This window comes from Anolis sagrei, chromosome 3, assembly GCF_037176765.1.
Source record: "Anolis sagrei isolate rAnoSag1 chromosome 3, rAnoSag1.mat, whole genome shotgun sequence".
In the NCBI taxonomy this organism is placed as follows: Eukaryota; Metazoa; Chordata; class Lepidosauria; order Squamata; family Dactyloidae; genus Anolis; species Anolis sagrei.
Window position 1 is genome coordinate 23,964,712 of NC_090023.1, and position 12,285 is coordinate 23,976,996.

The window sequence follows — 12,285 nt, forward strand, 5'->3', positions numbered from 1 at the left end:
AATGCTATAGACACACAACATATATAGACAGACAGTCAGAGGGTATTCCAACTTTTTCTGGCCACCAGGGGAGCTGTCGCTTCATAGTCCATCTGTGACACTGATGAAGTACTTCCGTATTCCCTGCATGCTTGCTAGAGATTTTTATGGCCTTGTAAATTAGTTAAATCAGCCTCCCCACATAAGTGGTACCTAAATTTCCTATTTGACAGATGCAACTGTCTTTTGGGTTGCAAAGGTCAACAACAAGCTACACAAATTGGTTGGAAGCTCACTCCGACCCGGGCTGGCTTCGAACTCATGACCTCTCAGTCAGTAGTGATGTTAATGCAGCTGACTCACAGCCAGCTGTGCCACAGTCCCTATTGTGGCACAATTGCCATAATCAGAGAAGCCCCACACTAACTCACACTACAGCTGGCTATCAGTAAAGCTGGCAGTGATCTTCTTTGCTCTATTGCCCCTACATAGCTGTGCAGCGGGGGTAGAAAAGTGAACCTAAATTTGGTTGCAGTGTCTCTAGACATTTGGAAGACTCTACTATTCCCTCCCATATTTGGAAGCCTGTTTGACGTCTTGAGGGGTGGGGGATAAGAAACAGGCTTGATGATGATTCCTCATGACCATTACCTCAAAATTGAGAAGCCCCAGACTCATTTTTCCTTTTCAAGCCCTCAAATATTATTTCCATTCATACTCTGTGTGGATTTGAACCTAGTTTGCTTCTATTCCAGACAAGAGTCTGATTGCTCTCTATCTCTCTCGATCTGAGTTTACATTCAAAACTTTTTTTTGCCCCATTTGTAGAAAGCCTAGGCTAGGGGCTGCACTGGATGAAATCTAACAAAGTTACATCACATGATGGGCCCCATTTGGGAGTCTGAAGACCTTTGTCTCTGTTACATCTCAAAGACAACAAGCAGGTCTTTGACTTTTAACATAAGTCTTCCCTGTTTTTACCTTCCCTCTTCTATTCCTGATGTCTAAAACATTCTGACTTGATGAAGAGATCTAAAGATACTTTCAGTTGGCCAATGGCACCAGATCTCATCTGATTTTGGAAGCCAAGCAAGGCTATCCCTGGTTAGTACTTGGATGGGAGATTGCCAATGGATACCAGGTGCTGTAGGTTACATTTCAGAATACTGAACTGAAAGAACCACCTAAGAAAACTTTATGAAATTCATGGGGTCACAACAAGTATGTTTTATTGATTAGCTCATCGGCCGCATCAAAATATTTAACAAACACATTTAACACACTGAATACAACCCACATTACAATCAAAGTTAAAATAAGCAAGCTGCTAACAAGGTCCTGATCCAGATCAAACATCTGCATCACCTCTACAGAGCCTCTGGTGGTGCAATGGGTTATACCCTTGTGCTGGCAGGACTGAAGACTGTTTTGTATGTTATTTTAGCATTTTGGCAGGCCAATAAAATGTAGTTTTAATATAAGGATCCGAGTGTGTCTTTTGCATAATGTATGGCCCAAGGTATTGGTTTCTCTCTTTCTTGTTCAAGTTGCAACTAAACAGTACATGTGTGATGCCTTCTACCTCTGACACTCCACAGAGACAAGAGGTGGTTTCAAAATGCACATGCACACATGTATATACACACACAATAAACATATTACTGCAACATGGATATGTGACTAAGTCTGTCTCCTCTTCCTTCACAGAATTTCTGAATCAGGTACAAAATCTTGACTCCTTTAACACAGGAGTGGAGAAAGGGTGGCCTGTACTCAACTTTTGTGGGACTCTAAAGCTCCTCAGACCTCCCAGAATGTTTTGGAGGTGATTTTGAGGTGCCCCTCCCCAATGTGATAAAATCAGAGGTGTTGCTTTCCCATCCCCTGGAAATTTCTCCAAGATGATTTATTGTTGAATACTAGCCAAACTCATAGACATTACATCACTTCCAACTTAATGCCAATGGTTTGGCTTGTAGGGATGAAAACTTGCGTGCTGCAATATGGCAGTTGCCTGCTGTAAGGGATGAAAAATCCTGACTCTCATCAATATGATAAGCATGTACCCACACAATGCCTCCTTTATTGGAGCAAAGCTACAGAGCTTAAATTAACACCCTGGCATTCTGTTCTGTCTGCAGCCTTTATTGTATATGACCCGTGTGTGTGTCTTGTTTAGATTCATGAGCTATAAACCTTGAAGGCATTTTCTTCCCTCCCTGACCTCGCATGCAAATCAAGATGGAACTTTAAAACAGTAACTGTTCCTAATATTATTTTTTGAAGTCTTTGGTGCTGCCCTCAGCCATTCCCTTCAGCCCAGGAAGTGATAACATTTCTGAAAACCCATTATTAAAGTGAATGGTGGTGAGCTTTAGTTTATGATCCCCCTTTAAGTTCTCATTTAGTAAAAGAACCAGTCATTCTGCCTTGATCTGTGGTTCATATTATCAGAGAGGAAATATTTACGGTCAGTTAATTTTTCTTTGCTCAGAGGCAACTGCTGCTCCATCTGTCCTCAGTTCTCCCCCAGACCTTCCTGCTGCAATTTCTCTTTTATCCAACAAAGTGGGCAGGTTACTTACCACCAGGGAATAATAAATCTTGAATCCAGGTTTAGCCACTAAGTAATCGTCTGATTTGAAGGTGATCTTCAATTGGTTTGTTTTTGATGTTATTCTTGGAGGAGCTTCCTTGTATCCACACCACCGTCCTCGGATCAGCATGCTGATTTCAGAAATGTCTTGCACTTCCACAAAATCGTATCTGGAATCAGGATGAAAGGTCAACAAGGTAAGGTGAGAATGTCTCTTATATAAAGTTAGGAAGGAAGGGTTCAGGCTGAGATGAAAGTTTTAGCTGTTGTTTTTAAAATAAGGGAGATAGGTATATTTACCTTTCAAATATTTGAAGTGATTCACAATGTATTGTCAAAGGCTTTCTTGGCCAGAATCACTGGGTTGTTGTAGGTTTTTCAGGTTGCATGGCCATGTTTTAGAAACATTCACTCCTGACGTTTCACCTGCATCTGTGGCAGACATCGTCAGAGGTTGTGAGGTGAAAACGTCAGGAGAGAATGCTTCTAGAACATGGCCATGCAGCCCAAAAAACCTACAACAATCCACTGATGTCACAGTCAAATCAAAGCTAAATATCAACTGGTATGGAATGCATCTTCCAGTTATATCCATTGGAGGCCCCTATCCAATACCATATATCCTCAGAACTTCACACTGCAGTCCACACTCCCCTCCCTAGTGCGAAAAAGAAATCCTTGACCAAGATTTTACATCAGGGCTACATAATATTTTCACATGACAGAATTATAACTATCTGATCCCACTTTAACTGCCTTGGGTGCATCTTATGGAATCCTCAGATTAATAGTTTAGGAAGGGGTAGTCAAATTTTATGCCAGATAGCAATAGCGCCTCGTCAAACTGCAAACCCAAGGATTCTAGAGGATGCAGCTATTGAAGTTGAAGTAAAAGGACCTAAGAGCCCCAAAGGTCTTTATGCAACCCTTGAATAGATTAGCAACACTGAGCAAGTGGATGCACACCCAAACATATTTGCAAATGTACATACACATTTTAAGCACATGTATCGACCCATACATCTGGATGAACAATGGCACCACAGATGCAACCTTGAATGTGAATATTTCACAATGGACAAAAATGTAGGAGAGTTCTCAGGCAGATAGGATGCCAATAGGATTCTGGCCCTTCGTTTTTATGCAGTGTACAGTATGTATCCACACGGGATATGCTCCAAGTCCGAGAGGCCCAGGTATCAGCAGTGACCAGAAGTGTTTTTGCACAATTAAAGCTAGTGTGCCAACAGTGCCCATTCCTGGAGAAGTCAGACCTGGACACAGTGCTACACACCTTGCTTGCATCCTGGTTATACTACTGTAATGTGCTGTACGTGGGGCTGTCTTTGAAAAGTGCTCAGAAACTTCACTTGGTCCAAAGAGTAGTACCCAGACTGCCAACTGGGGCTGGCTACAGGGAACAAACAACTCTTCTGTTGTGACTGCTCCACTGGCTGCCAGTATGCTTTCAGGCACAATCCAAAGTACTGGTTTTGACCAACAAAGTCCTACACAGCTCCAGTCCAGATCATCCGAAGGATTGCATCTCTTTCTATGAACCTGGTAGACATCTACAATCAACTGGGGAGGGCCTTTTCTCTGTCTCCACTATCTTGAATTACTTTTCAATGACTTTGAAGCATAAGTTCTTTTTATTGCAATTTCCAGTGTGAGAGGGTATATCAGATTACAGAAAACATTTAGACAAAGAATGACATTGGACATACAGACATACAGATTCTATGCAACTACATTGGATTTACAATTAGATTGGTTAACAAACAAACAAACAAAGGGGAATTACATTTTCACTCAACATGAACACACATGTACACACATTCATCCTCAGGCATTCAAGTATTACCATATCATTTTCTCCCTCCTTGGAGAAGCACCTGTTAGGCCAGACCCTGATTTCCTGAAGCCTGCCAAACGCATAGTCACAAAACTTCCATAACACCATAACTTCAAAATGCCAAAATGCATCCTTTCCCTAAGCACAATGCCAAGGACCAGATCTCTGTTTTCCATACAGCAGAACCTGACTCCCTGCACAAAATCCAAGACTCCAAAAGTGCACTTCTTCCACTTCCCTTGAGAAAGAAGCCCCAAAGTGTCCAAAATGCTCCCGTGCAGATCTGCTACTCCATAGTACACTGTCTCTCTCCTTCCTATGGAGCAGAGCATAGCGGGTGAACCAGACTCCTCATGTTGGTCACAATTTGAGCATTATTAGACTGAGTCTTTTATAGGAATATTCTGTTGATGTAGTCCCAAAGTTGTAAATTAATGATAGACGTCTTCCATCCTGGCTCCACCTCAGTTTCCTGGCCAAATGTTGATCTTCTTGATTGGTGTTGACTTCCTTCTTAACCTAAGGAATGTTGCAAACATTTCCTTAACTTGAAAGAACCATTCTCACAGTTCTTATCAATTTTCATTAGCAGGTCCTGATCACAGTTCCAGCAAGCAGGTTGTTAGTCATTGCAGGCCTTAATATTATACTGGTGTTTCCAAACTTATTAACTCCAACCAAACATTCTTCCATTCATTCCCACACATCATATTATCAAATCTGCACATTGATTTTTTTATTATGCCACCATCTGCTCAAGCATGTTTGCTGGGAATAAGAGTGATTACCTTTTGGTGGTTGCTCCCAGACTGTGGAACTCCCTCCCAAGAGAGACCAGGATGGCCCCATCCCTTCTGGCCTTCTGCATGCATTTCAAGACCTCCTTCTGCCAGCAGGCATTATGGGCATGCTGCTGGGAAAGTGTGGGTGGTATTCTTGAGGGGGGTGGTGAATTTTAAAGGCTATTTTGAGTATATTTATTGTATTTTAATCTGTTTTTAACCATAATCCACTCTGTATTATTCAATAATTTTAACTCTTGTTTTGCACTTTTAAAACTATGATCAAAGTTGGAGATTGTATTGTCGAAGGCTTTCATGGCTGGAATCACTGGGTTGTTGTAGGTTTTTTCGGGCTATATGGCCATGGTCTAGAGGCATTCTCTCCTGACGTTTCACCTGCATCTATGGCAAGCATCCTCAGAGGTAGTTTGAGATTGCTAACCACCTTGAGTCCCCATGGGGAGAAAGGCAGGATATAAATAATAATAATAATAATAATAATAATAATAATTCCAAGTGGAGGATATAGAAAGACCCACAAACACATCCAGGAGGATTTTTTTTTGGAGCACATATAACACTGGATATAAACTCTATTGGTAAGGGCAGCATAGCATAATAAATAAAAAGTGCATTTTTAATAAAAACGATATTTCCAGCAAGATACAGTTTTCTATGTAAAATGTTATTCTGCACAAAAGCATTTTGGCACAATTCTCTCTCTCTCTCTCATTCTGTATGTATGTATGTAAATGATTTCTTTTGCATGAAAAAAGATATGAGTTATGAAAAAATTGCACAAGAAGTCTTACCATCTCACCTAGATGGGAGATAATTTTTAAAAGTAATCCCTTATGCATGTGAAAACAGAATAAACAGAGATGTACATTCTTGGGAAAAAGGAATGAAGAAGGGGAGTGCTGATTTTTTTTCTTTTTCTGCCTCAAGCAGCAGGAAACCTTATGCTTTTTTAAAAAATGACAGGCCAATAAGGTTTTAGAATATTGCTGTAGGGGGCTGTTTCTGTGTTACCAGCTACCAGACTTTGCCCACTCTTAGAAGTAATATGACATGGAGGCTTGCATAATTTGATACTTAAATATTTGGTTGGCTTTTTTCCTTTGAAAATGCTATTACAATAACACAGGAACATTTTAAAATATGTCATACGAAGTTCAGGCATGCTTGGATTTCTTCTTGGCAACAGCTTTTCCCAAGACCTCAAAGGGATTTATTCTTTATTTAATAGGGACTAACATTTCTCCATATGCCTTACATGCTCTGTGAAAGCACAAGAACTGTTTTGCAGCCAGTGCTGCAAGGAATATTGCTCCTCTGTGTGCCCAAACGAATTTTAAAAAATCATCTTTTATGCAAAATAAACATTGAAAAGAACAAACTGTGTAATTATTCTAGGAACACATCAGATTGTTCCTAACTTGGTCCTTTTTGTTCTGTTCTTGATAAGTCTACAAACTAGAATGCAGATTCGATGGTGTACAAACGAAATCAATGTCTGGGTATCTCATCATCTATCCCAATGTTGGCCAGAATATTTCTCTTGAACTTTAAGAACCAGTTTTCTGGGTGAGATTTATGCCAGCATTGGTTTATTACACATAAAACTAAAACATGTGCAGGGTGGATCATGCTTGATCCTTATACTACTAGGACCAATGCCATAATATCTACTCTCATCATCTATTTCTGAAGCAATGGCTTCATTCTGCCTTATGGGTAGCTATTGAAGGTGGTGGAATCATTGCTGTTGATGTTGCACCCCAAGCCTGGAAACACCTATGACCACAGCACCGTACAAAAGTCCAGAGTATAAACAAACAGTTTATTGTAAAAACACATAAAATATATGAAAAATCAGGAATACAGAAAGAAGATGTATAATCCAAAAAAAGGGTTAGCAATAGGTGATAACCAAAGAGTAATCCAAATGTCTCATGAAGATCCCAAGTCCAGAAATAGCCAAAAAATCACAAGTACAGCATAAGTCCACAAGAAAAGACATACTTAGTAAAATTGAGCAGGAATACAAAAGCAAGAACATAGAAAATTTCCAGGATACTTAAATCCAAAACCAAGGCTTGACTTGAAACAAGAACCAGAGAACTCAGGCCTAGCTTCTCACTCAAACGCTACATTGCCTGAACTAACCCCTAGATAGACAACTTGCTAGTTAATAGGCACCCATGAAGTAATCCCATTTCCCATGAATTTTCTCCCCAACTTTCCCACATAATTGCTCTGACTGGCACTGCTTAATTTCTACTCTAATCTGTAAACAAAGACATTTGTTGATCTATGTAGCTCCAGGTGTTTTCCCCTGGAAGTCTTCTGACTCCTTATCTAATGTTGCAGTTTCTGGCTCCTCTGACTGACCTTGAAGCTCTGCACTTTCTGAGTCAGATTACTCCAGAGAGAACCATCATTTCCTTGACTTGAATCTTCATCACTTTGTGCTCCAGGAAATCTCACGGGAAATCCCTCAATCTCCTCTACATAATCAGTGAATCCATCAGCCTCAGGCTGTACTACAATAATTAACTAATCAAAACAAGAATTCTCACTCCCCATGAAATTTTCCTTCAGTCCCCAAATTTCAAAGAGAGAGAGAGAGAGAGAGTGAAAATAATTAATATCTAGAATTTTTATTTTAATGGTGCATGCATAACTTTCCTGCCACTTTTCCTTGGATGCCTAAATTGTAGTTTTACATGCATGACTGAAGTTTTAAGTTAATGCAATGCTTGAAATTTGATGATTGAGAATAAAAATCATGCGGAGGGGCAGAATTCTTTTCTGAGTCCAAATCTCAATTGTGGTTTAAGTTACTGCAATAATATAAATTTTGGGATTGAAAGATTGAAAAAATTCCTTCAGGGAACAGAATTCTTGCTCATTTACCCTCCTCCCCATTTCTTCTAATCAAAGAAATGTATTATTTTTAAATCCACTTAAATCAAGAGCATGTGTTTTATGTGTCGGACAAGACAGCTACCTGAGCATAAGTAAAGTTTTTGCATATTAGAATGAAAGTAGATACATAACTGTTTTAATAAAAATGTTATATTATCAATGTTATTTTTTTCATGCTTTATGTCTAAATGTTCTTTTATGTTTATGTTTTAATTTGGTTGTGTTAATTTATAGTTGTATGTTATTGTCTTGCTATTATCTTTTGGTTTTCACATGTATGCATGGCATTGAATTTTGCCTTTATAATGTTGAAAACCGCTTTGAATTTCCTTAGGGGAAAAAGCGGTATATAAATGTAGTACATAAATAAATAAATATATTCCAGTATGTTTTCAATTCTAAAAATTGATAGTTGTAGAGGAGAAAGATTCATTATATCACATATAATCAGGATCTGGCAAGTTGGATGTGACATATAACCTCTTTATGTTTAGTTTAGTTTTAGATGTAGAATAGAGGAAAGGTATGCACGTATGATATTTTATGTGGTTGTATGTACTACCGTGATTTTTGTTAAATTGTTACTCTCCTACACACCTTAATTTTTTTATGAACGTAAAATGTGTATATTAGTAAAAATAATTTCAAAAAGAGATAAATAAAAATCTGTTGCTCCAGGGACTAAGACACGAACAAATGGTTTCAAATTACAGAAGAGTTCTACTTATCCAACCTTCGCTCACCAGTGTTTTGTATTATCCAACACAGTCTGCCTCCCACCCGGATCCACAGCTGTTTCAATACATTGCAATGTTTTGGTGCTAAATTTGTAAATAGATTAATTATTATAAAAAGTTACCATGTATTGAACTGCTTAATTTGTAAAATCATAACATAATTTGACATTTAATAGGCTTTCCCTTAATCCCTCCTTATCCAACATTTTTGCTTATCCAACATTCTGCCAGCCTGTTTTTGTTGTGTCAGGCATGTGGTTTGTCTAACTCACTGATTTTTCTTAACCTCCCCCCCCCCCCCCCCCACACACACTTTTTGGGTTGGTAAAAGACATACTTAACATTTTATGAAGACATCTATCCTCTCCAAACTCACCTGCAGATATCATTCTCTGGCTCTTCCAGTCCAAACTGAGGGTCAAACACCAGCTGTATCCTTGCATTCTCTGGTGAAAGCAGCTTCCACGTCAACAGCAGATTTCTGGGGTAACTCTGTGGGAAGCGTGGACTGTGGATGGAGCCATGTTCCCAGACGCTGATGGTCTCTTCTTTACGGTACAAGGCTGTGAGGTGATTGCTCTCTGTTAGTAATCACAACTTGTAGAAATTAGTATGTGGTTCAGAACAGAACAGAGAAAATTATTTTAAAAAGTTAAAAAGCAACATTTTGCAATAACTGAATATTAAGTTTATATGATCTAAAAAGTAATCAAACCCAATTTTACTTATGTTATTTTTCTTTTCAACTGCCCACTTCACTCTTTTTCAGTTCTGCATTGGATCCCTTTTCTTTTTAATCCACATAAAATGTGTACATATTTTATATTATCTCTCCCCCCCAAAACAACAACAACAACAACAACACTATACTATATTTCAACAACTAACTGGCAACATACATGTTGATGCCCTTTTCCTAATGTTCCCTTTTTGTAAGTGGTTTTTTTCCTCATGGAATAAAATATTGGAACTTTTCCCCAAATCTATAACTTTTGGGGCATTCGGTGTCTTGAAAGTTTTTACACATTTTCTGTGTACTTTTTTTGAAATGTATGCTCACTGTTTTTGACAAACTATGGAAAAGAGAAGCAGCAATGAACACTTTCAACAATTTTCCTCTTGCTGAGACAAACTTAGAAACATTCATATATTTTAAGACTGTGTTCTTTGGAATTTCGGTGCAAAAATTGCATGTGGTAATCTTAGTGCAGAACGCAACACTTTATTGTTTCTGGTAGCCTTAGCAAAGTAATTTTTCCTCTAGTGGGTCCATTAGAAGCCTAACTATAATTAAGGCCAAGATCTAGCAGCTATATTGAATATTTCCCATATTGGATGAGATCATGGATCTCTGAGAAAAATGAAAATGCTTATTCCTAATCCAATCATCCATGTACACTAAAACTGACACTTCAAGATACCTTATCCTTTGTCTTTTTAAAAAGCTTAAAGGGCCAGGGATGGAATTTGGGAATTGATTAACATATGTGATTTGTATTCTACCTTTCTTATGCAGCTGGGACTCAAAGTAGCTCATCATAAGGTTTAAACTGATACAGAAAAATTACCAACCAAACAAAAATTCTGCAGCTACCAACACAAACATAGAGATTATAACCACTTTCAAATTAAATTAAATTAATTAAAACATTATTAATAAAATACATTTTAAATATACCTTTTTTTTACAAAAAAAAAAAGAAATAAAAGAAAAGTACCTATACAGTTCCGGCCCAGATTACTTGCCTGAACATATCTCCCTCTACGTTCTGCCTCGGACTTTAAGATTGTCTGGGGAGGCCCTGCTCTCGGTCCCGCCTTCTTCACAAACATATTTGGTGGGGACGAGAGAGAAGGCCTTCTTAGTGGTCCCTCCCCCCCCCCCCCCCGCCACCCTCCCCAGCGAGATTAGGTCAGCTCCATCCCTCCTCTGCTTCAGGAAAAAGCTTAAATCATGGTTCTGGGGCCAGGCATTTGGGGAGCAGGCTTGATAGCAATTGCAATGTTTACATGAACTGACAATGTACAGGCTCTGACAAAGTCTTTGGACGCTGAATTGGATTGGATTTGGCTACATGGTTGTTAATAATGTTTTAAAATAGATTTTAACTTAATGGTTTTATTTAATGTGTAATGTTATGATATATTGCGTATGTATTGTATATGTGTTGGCATTGAATTGTTGCTGTTATAAGCCGCCCTGAGTCCCCCTTCAGGGGTTGAGAAGGACAAATATTGAAACTAAATAAATAAAATAAATAAATATGCAATTATCACAGCTATTTCTTCAAAGCCAGCCAGTTGTAAAAAAATCTTGCCAATTATGGGATCTACCTTTCATCTATTGTTTCTCACCATATATACAGGGTTAGTCAAAATGCATAGGCCAATAAGCCATTCAATTGAATGGCTTATTGGCCTATGCATTTTGACTAACCCTGTACTCCATTATATTATCAAATGACAAACTCTACTTAATAAATATCCCATGTTCTTGGGGAGATCCCAGACACTGCCAGGCATGTAGGGCTGACTGGTGACTTCGACATCAGAAATGCTGTCAAGCCATACTAGCTTTTAATTCAGACTTTAGAAGAGTTGCCAAATGGAATAAGGCCTGTTTAATGACAGGGTACAACATGTAGTACAGCTCCTTTAAAGTATAGAGCTACATCCCTGATACACGGACACCATTCCCTAGATTTCCACCTTCTAGGCTGATCTTCGTTTTTGTGATATACAAAAAATATTAGGTACACAAGGTACAGCTCTTTAAATAATGAAGCACTGTTTTCTTCAGCAACAACCAAACAGATTCCTTTGGAACAAGATACAATCAGCCTATCCCTGATTTCAGCATTGTCTCCAGCATTTTTTCTAAAACCTTCATGGTGTCATGGAATCCTTGGTCTTATTGTTCTTAAAAGGCAACCATGCTATGAATCATTGTCCTGTTGGCCAAAGTCAACTGAAATGTGATTCAGATGACATCTGTCTGCTAAGTAACTTCCCATCATTACTTCCCACCTTTGTTTTCAGAGTAATCAGGCACATGTAAGCACAATGTTATTTTTAATTTTGTTCTCATCATGCACATTAGCCAAAGAAATTATGCTTAGTTTGAGAACTTACAATGAAGAACACAACAACACATCTCAAGTAGAGATGGTCAAATAACAACTCACACTACTAGAATGCATTATGTTCTTTTCTATGCCCTACATTATGGGTACAATGCCATAGAAAATAGCAATCCAAATCTGGACAACAAGATTTAGAAGTGCTGCAGTGGTGATGATGAATAACCCCACCTTGAAACATTGCATTATCTGAATTGGGGAGAGATTTGAGGCCTCCTTAAAAGGGGGAACCATTCTAAGGAAATAATCTATAACAATATCAGAG

The 12,285-nt window shown here is 38.5% G+C and overlaps 1 protein-coding gene across 1 annotated transcript in view; it reads right to left on the bottom strand.

Annotated features, from left to right (window-relative positions):
• PDGFD (platelet derived growth factor D) overlaps positions 1-12,285 on the bottom strand; it is a 223,008-nt gene that overhangs the window by 73,991 nt on the left and 136,732 nt on the right. The window contains 2 exon segments of the mRNA XM_060771039.2: positions 2,565-2,745; positions 9,257-9,461. Of these exon segments, the coding sequence (XP_060627022.2) occupies positions 2,565-2,745; positions 9,257-9,461 (386 nt within the window).